Source organism: Hyperolius riggenbachi, chromosome 9, assembly GCF_040937935.1.
Source record: "Hyperolius riggenbachi isolate aHypRig1 chromosome 9, aHypRig1.pri, whole genome shotgun sequence".
Classification (NCBI taxonomy): Eukaryota; Metazoa; Chordata; class Amphibia; order Anura; family Hyperoliidae; genus Hyperolius; species Hyperolius riggenbachi.
Window position 1 is genome coordinate 30,421,383 of NC_090654.1, and position 18,574 is coordinate 30,439,956.

The 18,574-nt window shown below is 46.1% G+C and overlaps 1 protein-coding gene across 1 annotated transcript in view; it reads left to right on the forward strand.

Annotated features, from left to right (window-relative positions):
* SHE (Src homology 2 domain containing E) overlaps window positions 1–18,574 on the forward strand; it is a 54,732-nt gene that overhangs the window by 12,986 nt on the left and 23,172 nt on the right. The window contains exon 3 of the mRNA XM_068252325.1: window positions 17,588–17,887. Coding sequence (XP_068108426.1) covers window positions 17,588–17,887 — 300 coding nt within the window. The remainder of the gene's footprint in view (window positions 1–17,587; window positions 17,888–18,574) is intronic.

Consider the following 18,574-nt stretch of genomic DNA (forward strand, 5'->3'; position numbering starts at 1 on the left):
TAGTCCTTTGAGAAGGCCTAGGGACAAAAAGCTCATCCGCCAAGGTATTATATTGCCCTCTGATGTATTTATACATGTTAATTAGATCCCCTCTAAGGCGTCTTTTCTCTAGACTAAATAAACCCAGTTTATCTAACCTTTCTTGATAAGTGAGACCTTCCATCCCACGCATCAATTTTGTTGCTCGTCTCTGCACCTGCTCTAAAACTGCAATATCTTTTTTGTAATGTGGTGCCCAGAACTGAATTCCATATTCCAGATGTGGCCTTACTAGAGAGTTAAACAGGGGCAATATTATGCTAGCATCTCGAGTTTTTATTTCCCTTTTAATGCATCCCAAAATTTTGTTAGCTTTAGCTGCAGCTGCTTGGCATTGAGTACGATTATTTAACTTGTTGTCAATGAGTACTCCTAAGTCCTTCTCCAAGTTTGATGCCCCCAACTGTATCCCATTTATTTTGTATGGTGCTAGACCATTAGTACGTCCAAAATGCATGACCTTACATTTGTCAACATTGAATTTCATCTGCCATGTATGTGCCCATATAGCCATCCTATCCAGATCCTGTTGCAATATGACACTATCTTCCTGAGAGTTAATGATTCTGCACAATTTTGTATCATCTGCAAAAATAGCAACATTGCTCACTACTGCATCTACTAGGTCATTAATAAATAAATTGAAGAGCACTGGACCCAGAACAGACTCCTGTGGGACCCCACTGCTAACAGTCTCCCATTTTGAGTATGATCCATTGACCACAACTCTTTGTTTTCTGTCTATTAGCCAGTTCCCTATCCATGAACACAGACTCTTCCCCAGTCCTTGCATCCTCAACTTTTGCACCAGACTTTTGTGGGGAACAGTGTCGAAGGCCTTTGCAAAGTCCAAGTATATCACATCTACAGCATTCCCAATATCCATATTAGCATTCACTACCTCATAAAAGCTGAGCATGTTAGTCAAACAGGACCTGTCTTTAGTAAACCCATGTTGATGCTGAGAAATAAGATTATTTTCTACTATGAAGTCATGTATAGTATCTCTTAGTAACCCCTCAAATAGTTTGCATACAACTGATGTTAAACTTACAGGTCTATAATTTCCTGGATCAGATTTTTTGCCCTTCTTAAATAATGGGAAAACGTGGGCTGTACGCCAATCCACTGGGACTCTGCCAGTTGCAAGAGAGTCACAAAAGATAAGATAAAGGGGTTTATCTATAACTGAACTTAATTCCCTTAGGACCCGAGGATGCATGCCATCCGGGCCAGGTGCCTTGTCTATTTTTAATTTATTTAGTCTTGCCTTCACTTCTTCCTGCGTTAAGTATTTAATATTACAGTTAGAAGATTGAGACTCTTCCGCCTCTGTAGTTTGCAACAGTGCTGTTTCTTTTGTAAAGACAGAAGCAAAGAAAGCATTTAATAACTCTGCCTTACCTTGGTCATCCACCATTGAGTTCCCATCCTCATCCTTTAGGAGTCCTATACAGTCAACCTTTCTTTTTTTAGAGTTAATGTACTTGTAAAACTTTTTTGGGTTAGATTTGATATCCTTAGCGATTTGTTTTTCAGCTTCAATCTTTGCCTGCCTAATTTCTTTTTTACAATTTTTATTGCACTCCTTATAATTGCTTAGTGCAGCCTCGGTCCCCTCCTGTTTTAAGACCTTATAGGCATTCTTTTTCCTCTTCATTTTATCTTTAACCTTTCTATTCATCCATAGAGGCCTTTTTTTATTCCTAGACATTTTGTTTCCATATGGGATATACATACTACAGTATTTAAGTTTAAAAGCTTGCCATTTCCCTTCAGTGTCTTCCCCTTGTAGTACATTATCCCAGTTCACCAAACTTAGTGCCTGCCTAATTTGAGTGAACTTTGCTTTTCTAAAGTTCATAGTTTTAGTGGTCCCGCTGCCCCTTGGCCTATCAGTCACCAGCTCAAACGTTATCATGTTGTGATCACTATTTCCCAAATGTTCTTGAACCTGCACATTTGATACATTATCTGGTCTATTAGAAATTATCAGATCCAGTAACGCATTCCCCCTAGTTGGTTCAGTTACCATTTGAGTCAAGTAATTGTCCTGTAGTGCTGCCAGAAATCTGCTGCTTTTACCAGAATGGGTAGCCTCAATACCCCAGTCAATGTCTGGAAAGTTGAAGTCGCCCATAATTATGACCTCATTTTTACCTGCAGCTTTTTCAATCTGCTGTAGTAATCTCAGTTCTGCAGCTTCATTAATAAGAGGTGGCCTGTAGCATACCCCAATAAGCAATTGGCAACTTTTATTTCCACCATGAATATTTACCCAAACGGACTCCACATCTTCGCAATCTTCCTCCATCTCATCGTTGAGGACAGCTGTAAGAGAATTCTTAACAAAGAGACAAACCCCTCCACCTTTTTTCCCTGTTCTATCCCTCCTAAACACATTGTATCCTTTTAAATTAGCTATCCAGTCATGGCTTTCATCCATCCATGTCTCGGTTATTCCCACAATGTCATAGCCTTTGTCATTCAGAATGAACTCTAGTTCGTCTATTTTATTTGCAAGGCTCCGAGCATTGGTTACCATGCACTTTATATTTTTACCACCACATTTACCAATTTTGTTTACATGAAATTGGCTACTTGAATTTTTACCAACCTCCTTAATCTTTACACTGTCCCCACCCCCCTCTCCACCCTCCATAATGATAGGTTCCCACTGTCTTTTTACCTCATCTTGTCTATGTATTGAGACTTTATCCTCCCGCCTCCCCCCAGATCCTAGTTTAAAATCTCCTCCAACCGTTTAGCCATCTTCTCCCCCAATGCAGCTGCACCCTCCCCATTAAGGTGCAGCCCATCCCTGCTGTAGAACCTGTAGCCGACTGCAAAGTCTGCCCAGTTCTCCAGGAACCCAAAAGGAAATATGGAAGCAGGGCCGGATTTACCATAAGGCACAGTAGGCATGTGTCCCCCTACCTACTGGGATGCTACTTAATCGTGGGGTAGAGGCACACCTGGCTCCCTATACTTTGGGGGGGGGGGGGGGGACATCTACTACCTAGATTAATGGGGTTACCAAATACTGGGGGAAATCTTTTGCACCTACTGGGTTGAATATTTAATTTGATCTAAACTGTTTTATTGCAAATTATTGAAAATGAGGCTTGTAGGAGATTGGAGATTAGTAGTTAGTTATTTGGCCACAAGATGGCACTAGCGTAGGTTAGCTATCTTATTGTAATGTGGTGAAAGGGAGATTAATTATGTGCGAGTGTTGAGGGCGTTCGGTTAGTGTAATATAGGGGGATATGCTAATTAGTGGGAATAGCAATACCTGTTATATTGTCATATTGTAAGGCGAGTGATAGTGGCAAGGCTAAGGACGGAACTGGCATTGAGAGGCGAGGACCGGGGTGGTAGGTCAGGGTATATGTGCGGCTGGCGTACTGGCAACGATAGCCCCTGATGAGTCCTGGTGACGAAATGCGTAGGGAGGAGCCAGTACGCCTGATGCAGGTCACGTGATCGGAACGCGGAAGTCCGGGGAGGTGCGTGAGCCGGCAGAGCGGGACGCCGCGAACGGCTGTTGGAAACCCAGCGCATTTGGACCCATGAGACTTGCCGCTATGACATGCTAATCTATCCCAGTGGGGGCTTGTAAGTTGCCGGAGTGCACGAGAGGTGCAGTTTGTTTTTACTTGGAACTAACATATTGAGCTATGAATTTTTTTACCTTTGTTTTATTAAAGGCCATTTTATGATCTGATCTGGATATGATCACTGATGTTCTGAGTGATGCATATATGTACATCTGTGAGCCTCTTTCGATCTGGGCATCACGAGTGAGCACAGTTGATCACCCGCACCCGTAGTGTGGAGCTTGCTGTACAATAATCATAACAGCAGTGGAGTGCCTTGCACCTAAAGATCACGTCTACTAACAGGAATGACCACAGCGCACTAACAGGATTTATTTGGCCTGTTTTATTGACTTTTAGGCTTCTTCCCCACTAAGACGTTGCGCTAGATGCTACGTTATGGTCGCATAACGTGCACCCAACGCAACGCATAGTGGGGTTGAAGCTGGACGTCAGATCGAGCCGCGTTATGCGGCGCTTCATGCGTCCTGTGATGCGTACTTTTGGACGCATGCGGCATCACGTGGTCCCGCCAGCAAATCGCCGCACAGAGCGACGTACCAGGAAGTAAACACTGCACGTCACAGCGTGCAGTGAATATTAATTAGCCATGTGCCTGGCCAAGGAGTAGGAGGGTAGACCTCCTCCTCCAACATCACGGAGCATGTGCAAACAGTCTAACGCGGCTTAGCCGCTTATAGCGCACAGCATGCAGCACTTTGTTTTTGCCTTCTGCGTTACAATGTAACGCAATGTGGGCACTGTGAACAGCCCATTCATTTTTCATTGCTGTGCGGTGGGCTGCGTTACAGGCTGAACTAACGTGCGCCTGTAACGTCTTACTGTGAAAGCAGCCTAAGGTTTTGTGTGGGGGGGTTGCAAGTGTTCTGGGCATCACAGCATTTTCTCTGTAAACCTATACGTCAAACAGTGCTGCTGCAGCCTGCAGCTGTGCACTTTCACGTGCGCGTGCGCGCGTTCCCGTGCACGTGAGATTAGTGGGGGAAAAACGCCATAGAAAAAGTACACCTTTATGTCCATATAATATATTGTCACCATACTTTGTACTAGGGACATAAATAAAATCTTGTGATAACCACAACAAATAGGCAGATAAAATGTGTGGGTTTTATGTACAGTAGCAGTGTTTATATTAAAACTATAGGGGAGGAAATTGGAGATATAGTGTATTTTTTTCATTTTTTCCTTGTTTTTCCCTGTAAAATGCAAAGAAAATAAAGTAATTACTAAAAACAAATATCAACCCTAAAAAGCCCAATTGGTGATGAAAAAAACAAGATATAGATCATCTTATTGTGATTAGTAGTGATTAAGCTATTGTCAAATGAAAGGGATGAGCACTGAAAGGTGAAAATCGCTCTTGTCCGTTAGGGTAAAAACCCCTTTGGGATGAAGTGGTTAAAGGGGAACTCCAGTGAAAATAACGCGATAAATAAGTGCTTTATTTTTACAATAATTATGTATAAACAATTTAGTCAACATTTGCCCACTGTAAAATCTTTCCTCCCCCTGATTTACATTCTGACATTTATCACATGGTGACATTTTTACTGCTGGCAGGTGATGTCAGTGAAGGAGCTGCTGCTTGCTTTTTTAGCAGTTGGAAACAGCTGTAAGCAGCTATTTCCCACAATGCAATGAGGTTCACAGACAGGAAAACCTGACATCACACTGTGGGAGGGGTTTCACCACAATCTCAGCCATACAGAGCCCCCTGATGATCCGTTTGAGAAAAGGAATAGATTTCTCATGGGAAAAGGGGGTTTCAGCTACTGATTGGGATGAAGTTCAATTATTTGGTTTCGGGTTTCTCTTTAATCTGTATCTGGTACTCAAAATAATTAGCTGTAACGGTTGAGGGGGAAGTTAGTGATAGGAGTGGAGTGGGGAAGTTTAGTGATCAGAGTGAGAGGTTAGTGTTAGGGCGTTTAACCTCCCTGGCGTTGTGATTATTTCCAGATTTTAGAGTCTAAAAGCGATGCATTTTTTTCTACATGCTTTTAGACCCTAAAAACGGCAAAACAATCATGCCGCCATAAAGCCTGTGGGCAACCCCTACACTTACCCACCTCCCTGGGATCCAGCGCTGCAGTTCTCCATCCATCCTCCGGGTGGCGCTTGTAACCCTGTAGTGAGATTGGCGCCTGTTCTCATGACGTCTCACCAGGGGGGTGCAGAGCCTCGGAGGACAGGAAGAAGAATGGCTGCCAGCATCTGGATCTCGGAGAGGTAAGCTGGAAAGCCCGCTGCGCGCTATACTCTGTAGTGACCTCGCGGGCGCTCCCCACGAGTCTGGCTCGGGGTTACCTCTCTGAGCTGTGGATTTCCAACCGGATCCTGACTCGGGGTTACCGCCAGGGAGGTTGAAAGAGGGGAAGATTAGTGGTCAGAATAGTGTACAGAGAGGGAATAAGAAAATAAAGTAATTTTGGCAATATCTCAAGCCAAAAAACACAGACAACTATAACAGATGTACATGAGAAAGGGTGCTGTTTTTTTTAGAGTTGGAGGGGGGGCAAGTGTTTGTCATAGAGGTGCAATATTAACTAGATATGCCCCTGGCTCCACCCACTTTCCTTATTATATAATCCTAGTCATCCAGTGACTAACTGGCAAGTTTGAGAACCCTGAGATTAACAGTCTAAGAATGGCTGCAGTTTACATTTTCCTATTTAAAATGAATGGCTGAAATTTAATTGGCTGTTTTATGCTCCGCCAACTTTCACTGAATGTTTAACCTTGATCACCAAGTGACTAACTGTGCCAAGTTTGGGGACTCTGGCTTTATAACTGTGAGAGTGACAGCCTTCTAAATTTTCCTGTTGACGTCAATGGTGAAATGTGATTGCAGTGCAGTTCCTAGCCTTTTTTCATCCCATAATAGTGGATACATAATACAGGGAGTCCCTGAGATACAAACAATTTACCCATTCTGTCGCATTTCATTGCACCCCCCCAACCCAGTGTGTAAATGCAGAGTATAGTACAGCAGGAGACCAGTGCTGTGCTTCTGCCTGTCCACTCGGCTTAGTGCCTGGCATCTCCTACTGCACGTATTGTGATTACATGAGGAGAGTGAGGTGCCAGCACTCGAGGGAGCAGGAGACAGACAGGATGGTCGCACAGGCAAAGCGCTGGACTCCGGCGGGGAGGCAAGAGCACAGCTTCTACTGCGCTATTCTCTGCATTTACACACTGGGCTGGGGGACTGCAGGAGGGGGAAGGGCACAGATAGTGGCAAAAGGGGAGCAAAAGGAGGCGCTATGTGGAACAGAAGGAGGCACAAAGGGGTACAGTAGGAGGTACAAAGGGGTACAGAAGGAGGTACAAAGGGTGACAGGAGAATAAAAGGGGGACAGGAGGTACAAAGGGTGACAGAAGAATAAAAGGGGGACAGAAGGAGGCACAACGAGACAGGAGGTACAAAGAGGGAAAAAAGGAGGCCCAGGGGAGGGGGGGGGCAGAAAGAGGTGCAGGGGGTCAGAGGGACAAATGGGGTCAGAGGTGGCACGAGGGGCTAAAGGAGGCACAAGGGGACAGAAGGAGGCACAATGAGGGTCAGAAGGAGACATAATGGGACACAGGGATGCACAGAGGGGCAGAGGTATCACAAGGGGCAGAAGGAGGTACGAGGGACTGAAGAAGGCACAAGAAACAGAAGGAGGCACATGGAGACAGAAGGAGGTACAAAGAGGGACAGAAGGAGGCACAGTGGGACAGAGGGATGCACGGAGGAAGAGGTGGCACAGAGGAACCCCGTGGAGGCTGCCTGCAACTTACATTATCTGGTCCTTGAAATGTCTGCTCTCCAGGGGCGAGCGCTGCTCCTCAGGGTTGTTCAAGGGCGTGTGTCGCAAGCGTGCGTGGATTGCGTGTGTGTGTGGGTCGTGCTTGTTGCAGGGGGGGGGGGGGGGGTCGCGGCTGTGGCCTAGCACAGTTTTTAATGGGTGGATATTTTACCTAATATATGTCACAAAGTGCCCCTCAGGGGAGGACTGTACATTAAAGCGGAATATAACCCAGCATTTCAACTTTGCTCTAAAACATTATTTACAGCATATTATATGCAACCAGCATTTTTTTTTTTACTAGACCAGCATTGGAAGGGTTACACACAGAGCTTTAAAGTTCCGTGGAGAGACATGCTGCCGCAGCCGAAGTTTAGATAGATAAATTTAAGTAAACAAAATGTAACAAGTGTGGAATGTGACTCACTCTCACTCTCTGACTGTGCAGGAGCTGGAGGACAGCCAAAGAATGTGTAACATTCCTCACTTGTTACATTCTGTTTATTTAAATGTATCTATCTAAGCTTCGGATGGGTCTGTATTTCTCTCCACGGAACTTTAAAGCTCTGTGTGTAACCCTTCCAATGCTGGTCTAGTAAAAAAAAAAATGCTGGTTGCATATAATATGCTGTAAATAATGTTTTAGAGCAAAGTTGAAATGCCGGGTTATATTCCGCTTCAGTCAGATGGGGGCAGTGAATAGATAGCCAGCAGATTTATTCAATCTTCTGTAAAGCAAATACCGATTATTATTTTTTGAGGGGGGGGGGAGTATTTGACAGAAATGTCAGAGTTCTGATTAAACATGAGAAAAGTCAGACTGTAGAAGAATTTTAGCAATCACTTTATCAAATGTCTGGCACTGGCTGTAGCTTTTACTGGAACGACTTCAGCTGAGTCACAAAAATAAAAATAAATGGGTATCACATTAACGGGAAATACTCTCCTAAATCTGAGCATTGCCCGAGCGGCCAGTTTAAACAGGAAGCTGAATCCGCTGATATGTGCCGCCCCCCCCCCCCCCTCTCCTCCGCTCCCCACCCCATGTGTTCAGCTATTGCTATTCCTTCTACGTAGGTGTGAAGGTGTGTAAAACAGGCTGACAAGAACACTCACATGAACATTGCTATGCAGAGTGGCTGGGCCGGTTCTAACTACAATGGGGTCCTGGGGCCGGGGGGTGTATCTAGGTAAGATAGAGCCTATGGCAAACACTGAAATTGCGCCCTACTGCCCCGGTCAGAGCTCCCTTACTCTCTAAGGGCATTTGTTATGGTTGCCTGTTTTTTTGGCTTGGAATTTGCCAAAGTTACTTTTTGGGAAATCTCTTCTTATTCCCCCTCTGTCCTCTTTTCTAACACTGAGCCAAGGGCGCCCTCCATACATAAGTAGCCATGTTCCCCAGACAGATAACAGAATGAATCTGATCTGAGGTTTGAGTGATGGGGAGTCATGGGGGCAGGTATGGGGACGCAGCACAGTGGCAGGCATGGTGCCCATGGTGCTGTGGCGTCCATGGCATGATCCATGTCTGCACCCCTCTAGATACGCCTCTGCCTGGGGCAAAATTAACTTTGGGGGCCCCCTGACCCCCCCCCCCCCCCCCCCTTCCAACCAAATTACCCCAAGGGCCGGCTGCCGGACCTGATCCAATCCCCCCCATCACATATTATTATTAGGTGTCCATCACATGTCCCCTAAAAAGCATTTTTGGGGTTCCCATAATTCACCTCTTTCTTTTCCTATACAGAGTAAACGCATAGTATCTCCACTCTTCCATGGGGCACCATAGCTGGAGGGGCGGAGGCCGGGCATTGCCAGATTTACCATAAGGCAGTGTAGGCTTGTGCCTACAGGCGCCTGATGATGGAAAGGCGGCTCACGCCTCTCCCCAAGTGCCTCCTTCCCCATGCAGAGTCCTGAGCAGTGTGTAAATGGGAGGTTACTCACCCAGCTTAACCATCCAATTTCCCAAACGACTGTCCAATCCCTTCATTGCAATCGATCAGAAACAATCGTACGGGCCCACCAACGGAGGGAAAAATGATAAGCAATCTGATCAGACTAAAAGTATCGTTCTGAAATTCGGATCAACGTAACAATCAATAGAATGTTTGTCGTCGATCAGCACAATTAGCAGTATCCAATTGTAATGATCTGCGCTGCTGTCTGCACTGACATCTGTTTGACCATTTTTTAGGTCTGAGTGCCTGTGGTCTCTGGAAAAGAGCTGTTGTTCTGGGGAGGAATTTGCATACACTTGTCATGCAAATTGCTTAGCTGCTTCCTTTTATGGCTTGCAGTATAAATACCGTTTCTTCCCAGAATTCCCTGCTGGTCATAGAGGTTTGTTCCTGCAACTTACCTGGAATCTCAGCCTTTGCTAAGATTATCTTAGAGTAATTCTTGGGGAGTGCTCCTTGCACTCCTACTTAGCGCAGTCAGGTTTGTGTTTAATTTGTACTGCCTATTCTGTCTTTTCTGATGCAATTGTCTTTTCACCAGCGGCGGTCGACAGGAAATCGTTCTGTCTGTTGGGATCGCATTCGCCCTAGCGGTAGTGGCGGTGGTTCCTTCTGTACTCTGTCTTAGGAGTGCAAGCCAGAGCAGTGGTTGCTACTGGTTGCCTCATCTGTCTGTCTGTCTGGATCGCATTCGCCTTAGCGGTAGTGGCGGTGGTTCCTTCTGTCTGGGAGTGTAGGCCAGAGCTGCGGTTGCTACTGGTTACTCCTTCTGTCTGTCTGGAACGAACGCTCTCTATTCGTTTTCATGTTTCATTGGTTAGTTAGGGTTGGCGTGCTTTGTCTCTGTTGCGCTTTTCGTGCGGAGACCGCGCCATTAGCGCGCTTTGTCGCTGTTGCACTTTTTGCATGGCGATCGCGCTTAGCGAATGTGTTTGTTATTTACCTTGGCGTTCTGATCATTGTTATTTGCTGTGTCTTTCTTGCTACACTTGTGCTCTGTCTTACTCGGTCTTGTGTCACTATTGGCAATCGCCACTCTTGCGATTGCGTTCCCACTTGGTTTCCGCTGTTGTGTGTTCAACGTCGCCGAGTGGCGACTAGATTGGTGGACGCACATACATTCTGTCTCTGTGCTCACTTTCTCTCTACAGGTGCATTGCACCAAATCTGGGTTCTATCGTTTAATACGCTTGTGGAGAACTTCCGCAGTGTCAGCGCACATCTTGTGCGCTGACCACGGAGATAATTACGCAATCGTTACACCAATCACACAGTCGATTATCTTTCAGGAGATTTTAAAGTTAATGGGCAGCTAAGGGGATAAGGAAGGAATAAACATGCGGGGGGTGTTAGGATTCAGCTTCAGGAAAGAAAGTTAAAGTGAACCTCCAGACTAAAAATCTACTCAGCAGCACTAAAAAGGTTTGGTGTTTCTTTAACAGTTTCACAGCATCAGAACTTTGTTTTTCTTATCCAAGCCTCATTTTTAGAGGCACAGAAGCTAAGCTGCCTGGGCATTTTCCCCTGATGCTGTGCAAAGCATGATGGGATTTCTGATGTTGTTCTTGTTGCCTAGCGTGCCCAGCTGGTAGAGCTGATCAGGACACAAAACAGTTGTAACTGTGTCTCATGCTCCCTGTCACCTCCTTTCAACCACAAAAATGGCTGCCCCCATGAAAAAGATGGCTGCCCCCATGACATCACAAACATTTGCCTGTTCTTTTAAAACAGGGTGGGTAAGAGATTATATTACCGATCTATTTTAATTAACATAACTAATGTAACTTAAAGGACACCCCGAAGCGAAAAAAAATAATGAAATAAACAATTGTATCTATCTTCCTTCTCCTTAAAATTACTTTTCAAGATATTCCACAGTTTTATTTTATGTTTAAATCTACTTTATAAGTTTTAACTGTTTTATTGTTTTTGCTCAATGGCACATTCATTGAAGTATGCCAGAGCTAAAAAGCTATGAACTATTGACCCTTTTTATCTCTTTCCTGCTCTCAGAAGCCATTTTCTGCTAGGAAAGTGTTTTATGGTTGGAATTTCTTATCAGTGAGGGTCACACTGTAGTCACTTCCTGTCTGAGTCAGGACTAAGTCAGCCACTTACATACCTGATATTTAACTCTTTCAGGCAGAGAAAGAAAAAAAAAGGAACACAGCATAGTTATTTGTGTGCTAGGCACTGTACTTACACATGTCATCTCACATGTGTACATACACATCTGATCATGTAACACGTCACTTCGGGTATCCTTTAATGACAGTATGTTTGTTTAGGCTGAAGTTCCCCTTTAAGAAAAAGGGTTTACATTGAGAATTGTAAAGAAGGCCACATCGATTTTCCTGGGCGGTTCCTGGCAGAGTCAATCAAATCTTTTGGGAATCTGTACCACTGCATGCCTCATCTAATTGCTTTGCTTTATACCTAAATATTTTTTGGAGGTGGGGGATGGGGAGAGACATAGCAACTTCAGCCTTCTTGGCCCTTTAGCAGCCAATTTATTTAGAGGCTTGCAAGTGCTCCAGGCCAATTACTTTAGCACATTTTAAAAAAAAATTCTTGTTGCATTTCCCTGCTTTTAATTAGTACTGCTGTAATGTGTATTTATGGCCACTTGTCACTAGAGGGCAGTGTGAGACAATAACAGAGGACTTCTGCGTACAGTTTCTATATTTTCTGCTTGCAGAGAGAGATCATAGCATTGCAAGAATTTACGACAGGAGTTCTGCCAACTGAGGTCAAAAGCAGTGTGCTTATCTCTAACAAGATAACTCTATTAAAGTTGTTAAAGGGTTAACCCTCTGGGGACCGGCTGCCTAACCCCCCTTAAGGACCAGGGCATTTTACCTGTGGGGGGGGGGCACATTTGGGGGGTCAAGCAGCTGGAGACCCGGTATAGTTATCTAGGCATTAGTGTCCCCAGTATAGCCATGTGTCCCCAGTACAGCCAGCAGCCATTACTCACCTTCCCGGGTCCTGTGATGAGAAGCTCTAGTCCCCTCTGCTCTAGCCGGCATTCTCGCTCGCACTGACTCTAAGTTCCGGGTCGCGGCTTGATGACATCATCAAGCCGGGACCCGACTCTTAAGTCAGAGCGAGCAGAGATGCCGGGCAGAGCGTAGGCGTGCGACGATCGCCGGGGGAACGTCAGGAAGGTGAGTCCCGTCTTCTCCTCCCCTCCTGCCGCCGCTGCACAATAGTGATCACTACGATTGGCCGGCGATCGTACTGATCACACGATCAGGAGCCAATCGCGATGGCTCCTGATCACTGAGGGGAGATGTCAGCTGTCATATGACAGCTTACTCTCCCCTCTCGGGGGTGCACGATCGCGTCAGAAGCGGAAGCAGCAGGCGGCGTAAATCCTACGCCACATCAGAGTTAGGCAGCCACAAGTGCGGCGCAGGATTTACATGACGCGGTCCCCACAAGGTTAAAGAGGCACCATAGGGACATATAGTAGGCAGCAGTCAATTGTTCAGGATACTCACTTTTATATTAAAGAAAATCTGTAACTAAAAAAGTTCCCCTGGGGAGTACTCACCTGGGGTGGGGGAAGCCTCCAGTTCCTATTGAGGCTTCCCCGTCCTCCTGTGTCCCACGGCAGCAGCGATAAAGCTCCCCGAACAGCAAGGATGTAAATATTTACCTTCCCGTCTCCAGCGCAGTATCGGCTCTCCGCTCTGAGATAGGTGTAAATAGCTGATCTCTGTCAGTCCGCTCTACTGCCTGTGCCTGCGAAGTAGAGCGGACCTGACAGAGATCGGCTATTTCCGATCGTAGAGGCGCAACAGCGCCCCCGCTGGAGCCAGAAAAGGTAAATATTGCACAGCCTGACATATTGTCGGCTGTGCATTCCGTGGGCTGCAGCGAGACCGCCGTGGAACATAGGAGGACGGGGGAAGCCCCGATAGGAACCAGAGGCTTCCCCCTACCGAGGCGAGTACCCAAAGGGTAACTTTGAACTTTTCGTTACAGAGTCTCTTTAATATCTTGGCTTCAGCATCAGAAACACTTCCTGTATCTACATATTGCAGTATATTGTTATAAAGCCCCACCCTCCCAGTTATGCTTAGCCTAGGCATTCTGGAAAACCAGATATATTTTCCATTCCATTTAGAACTTTCAGTAAACAAACATTCCACAGAGATCAACTGACAGCAGTAAAGATGTCGCCAACTGTGTTAAATTTCAGATTATAAATCAGGAAGAGGAAAGATTTTACAACGAGCAAACGCTGACTAAATAATCTACAAAATTAAGATTGTAAAAAATTAAGAAACGTTATTCATTACGTTATTTTTACTACAGGTCCTCTTTAAGAGATTTCACCTATCCTATTTGGCCACTTTTAACTGAAAACAGCATGCTGGTTATTTACAAGCAGCTCTGCAAGATACCGCCGTATATATCCATAAACCCGTATGTGTATTTGTACGCGCAGTTGGTGCAGTGCTTTCATTAGCGATCTTTTCCAAACTAGCGTCCCTTGTTTTCGTGCTTCTGGGTGTGACTTCCCATGTCTGCTTCCTGCCTCTCAGTCCAGCTTCCTCTGGTGGTCGCTTACTCCACTGACAGGAAGGACGCCTTGGCGGCATGCAGGATAGGCCCGGTTGCCATGGCGCCAGGAGAATAGGATAGCCAGGTGTCCAAGCAGTAGACTGGGCGGAGGGACAGCTGGGGACGGCGCTCTGGATCCTCCGCTCGTCTGTCTCCATTGTCTTCCACGACTGCTTGTTTTGGTAGAAAAAGTTTTGTTTTCTGTGGGGAAAAAATGGCCATAAATTGATAAAAAAAAATTCAGTGTGATCTACTGAGTGAAGTTTCTATTTACGGTATTTGTGTGGTGAGATTTACCACAGATTATACCACAGGTTATTACTAGCACTCCCTCCCTGCACAGTCCAGAACCAAAGTCTTTTACTCTACTAGTCCAGAACCAAAGTCTTTTACTCTACGAGACATGTACATGTATTTATACAGTATGCATGTATTTTAAATTCTACAATATTTAGCAATAATGTTCCTTTAAATGCTCTGGGGTGGGGCTTATGTCTGGTACACCCCATTCAATTTCCAGTCTGATCGGTGGGTTGAATCGATAATCTGATTTCAGATCGTTTTTCTGGTCGATTTCCCAAACACTTCTGTACAGAATCGATCAGAAAAATGATCGGAACTCATATCGGACCTGTTGGAAATTATCGATTTGATCCGTTGATCTGACGGGAAATTGCACAGTTTATGCCAGGCAATTAGTCTTAGCAGGGGTTTGGCTATACTCAAGTCATGAAAGTCAAGAACTGTTTCTACAGAGGATGCCAGGATCTCTCTTGCTGTACAGAAATCAACCGGAGGATTCTGAGGGCTAGTTAAAGTAAACCAGAGACGAAGCACCCTCATGTATTTTACCATATATATCAGTGGGAACATTAGAGAAAACACCTACCTTGCTTTCCATTTCATTCTGCACTGCACAGCTTGTTTCTAATCAGACCTGATAAAATCCCGGACTGAGCATTCAGTCTGGCTTTGCTATAATGACTCAGCTATAATGATTCCTGAGCAGAGCCAGCAGGGGGCAGGCTTGGACTTGAAAAGACATGAGAGAACACAGACTGAGCTATAATGATTCCTGAGCAAAGCCAGACTGAATGCTCAGTCGGGGATTTTATCAGGGCTGATTAGAAGCAAGCTGTGCAGTGCAGAATGAAACAGAAAGCAAGGTAGGTGTTTTCTCTAATGTTCCCACTGATATATATGGTAAAATACATGAGGGTGCTTCATCTCTGGTTCCCTTTAACACTCGGCGCTTGGAGCGCTGCTTGGCTGCAATCTCCTTCGGCTCCGCAATCGCGATTTGTGGGCAAAATCTCACGATTCGGCGAGATTTGCGTTTGTGATTCCCGTTCAATAGAACAAGAATCACAGCGCAATCGCCCCTGAAACTGTGGATTCAGCGCATTTGCGATTGATCGCGAACGCTGCAGTGTGAATGCAACCATAGGGATACTTTAGAAGCAGAACTTTGCTGATCGCCGGCGAACAGCAAAGCCCTGAAAAAAATTGCCGAGTGTGAACAGCCCACACAGGAACTTGTAGGAACTCCACCTTCATAGCATGACTGCTTTAATAGAGTTACAGATTACCCAGCAAGCTTGTGGTGAACCAGAACTTCTAGGAGTGTGTGAAGGAGCTGAAAGGGATCAAAAAGCCCTCTTACTACAAAGTTTGCCTTCTTAAAGGGACCCTGAGCAGTAAGAAAAAAAGGAAATCCAGACTTACCCAGGGCTTTCTCCAGCCCCTCATAGCCCGGAGAGTCCCCCGGCATCCTCTTGGTCCCTTCCGTGGCCTCGTTGTTGGCTCCGGTAATCTGGCGACTTTGGCTAAAGTCGCGTGTCACGCCGGTCACCGTAAGGCTTCTGCGCATGCACAGTTCTCTAAAGACTGAACCGCGTATGCGCAGGACTCACCGGGTACACTTTGAAGCCGAAGTCGCCAGATTACCAGAGCCACTCAAGGTCTCTTCAGAACAGAAGGTATTTGCAATTATTAAGGTTGCAGTGAGCTCTGAGGTGTCCCACGATGCATCACTTTAAAGAAAACCTGTACTGAAAAAAGTTCCCCTGGGGGTACTCACCTCAGTAGGGGGAAGCCTCTGGACCCTATCGAGGCTTCCCCCGTCCTCCTGTGTCCCACGGCGGTCTCGCGGCAGCCTCCGGAACGCACAGGCGACAAATCCGACAGCCTGAGCAATATTTAGCTTTCCAGGCTCCAGCGGGGGCGCTGTTGCGGCTCTTGTGATGGAGATAGGCGAAAATAGGCGATCTCCGTCGGGTCCGCTTTACTGCGCAGGAGACTTGCGCCTGCGCAGTAGAGCGGCCCGACGGAGATCGGCTATTTTCGCCTATCTCCGTGGGAAGAGCGGATACTGCGCCTGCGCTGGAGCCCGAGAGGTAAATATTTACATCGCTGCCACTCCGGGAGGATTTTCGCCGCCGCCGTGGGACCGAGGAGGACAGGGGAAGCCTCAATAGGATCCGGAGGCTTTCCCCACCTGAGGTGAGTACCACCCAGGGGAGGTTTTTTCATTACAGATTTTCTTTAAGCTAACCACACCTCTAGAACCACTGGAATGCAATGATGGGTCAGCTTGTTATAATTACAAAGCTTAATATTACTTAAAGTGTTGTAAAACTGACATAATATTCAATAAAAACGTTTTTTCCTACTTTTTATATGACAGACAGTTATCATATTTGCTTTTGTGCATAAGTATTATTATTTATTTAGAAATTACAAGTTCCCAAAGTACAATTTTTTTTGCTCTTAGAGCTGCTTTTGCATTTTATGCATAACTGGTTTATTCATCTTGTAATGTCCCCAGAAAGGCTTTCTGAGTGTCTGACTGTTCAGGAGAGTCTGCGCAGTCAGAGAAGTGTTTACATTCCTCACTTGATACAAATAAGTGAACAAAAAGTAAACTGATACAATTAAGTAAATAAAAAGATGATGCTATCTCCAGTTCAGATGCATCCAGCTTTCACTGCAGGGAGCTTGCAAGTCCTGTGTTTAACTAGTTGAATGCTGTTCTAGTAAATAAAAATGGTGGTATAATATGCTGTAAATAATCTTTTAGAGCAAAGAAGGAATGCTGGGTTTCATTCCGCTTTAAAGGGTACCAGAGATGTACCCTAGCTGCAAAAATAAAAAAGAAGTTATACATACCTGGGGCTTCCTCCAGCCCCATACGCGCTGATCAATCCCACGCCGCCATCCACCGCTTCCCGCATATATGAGAACCGGCTCCCGTCAGTGACGACATGGGAGCCGGCCCACGCAGGAGAAGTGCGCCCTCTACGTATCTCTCCATACACTGCTGCAGAGATACGCAAAGAGTGCACCTCTGCTACACTTAGACTGGCTCCGACTGACGGAAGAGCGGGGAGCCGGTTCTCAGAGCTGTGGGCAGAGGAGGATGGCGGCGTGGGATCGATCAGCCCGTATGGGGCTGGCGGAAGCCCCAGGTATGTATAACTTCTTTATATTTTAAGCTCTGGTTCCCTTTAAAGAGACCAGTTTCTTCTTCTGTTTGTCACATTGTTCTCAGAGCCGCCAGACATGTTCGTGACTTTTAATGCTTCTCTGTGTTGTTGGCTTGCAGAGATTCGGCGGCGAGGATCCAAAGATCAGCTGATCACTGAACTTCTCCTGATGGAGCTGACATTGCAGGGCGAGAACAAGATGGAGGCCAAGAGACAGGGCTCCCAGGAGCTCCTAGCTAAGCCCCCACAGCTGTACGACACCCCCTACGAGCCCCCCGAGACGGAGCAGGACGGGGAGGAGAAGAAAACACAGCGGCCTGCTGCCGACGGGACGCGACCCGAGAACGACGAGAGACCTGCAGCGGAGTATGAGCAACCCTGGGAGTGGAAGAAGGAGCATATTGTGCGGGCGCTCTCCGGTGAGCAGGGGAAGGGGCCGCTGTATCCACTGCTTAGAGAGATTATTACAGGGATAAGATGAACCTCGGGTCAAAAGTCAAATACTTACCTAAGGAGAGGAAGCCTCTGGATCCTATAGAGCAGTGGTGTCAAACTTAGTCACGTAAGGGGACAAACTCTACAGCATAGTCCAAGTCGCGGGCCAACATTTTTATTAAGAGTTAACATTTACTGAACAGTCTCAAACTAAGTGGTGTAACGATAGCGACCGTGGGAGGGCCAGCTCCTCCCCCTTCTGCAGAGTAGCGCAGTGGAGCAGTTTAACATCTACCTGCTCCAGGCTGTTTTGGGTCATCTCTGATCTTCCTGACAGCCACATGCTCTATGCTGCATAGTTGAATGCATGTCATGTGATCGGGAGAAGAAGGTATGTCAGAACAGAGCATGTGACTGCCAGAAAGAACAGAGAAGACACAATGTATCGCTGGGTCAGGTAAATATTACACTGCTCCGCTGTGCTGATCTGCAATGTAAGGAGATATTGTGTGGGGGAGGGGTAAAGGTGTGTGTATGGTTTACCGCCAGCTGGGGTGGTTGGGGGTTTGGATCCCAGCTGGAGGCCTCATGCTAATTTTAATTTTGTTGGGGAAGGGGGGAGGGGGGCGGCGGGGGAAGGAGTCCTGTGGTGTTATTGTTATACCCTGACT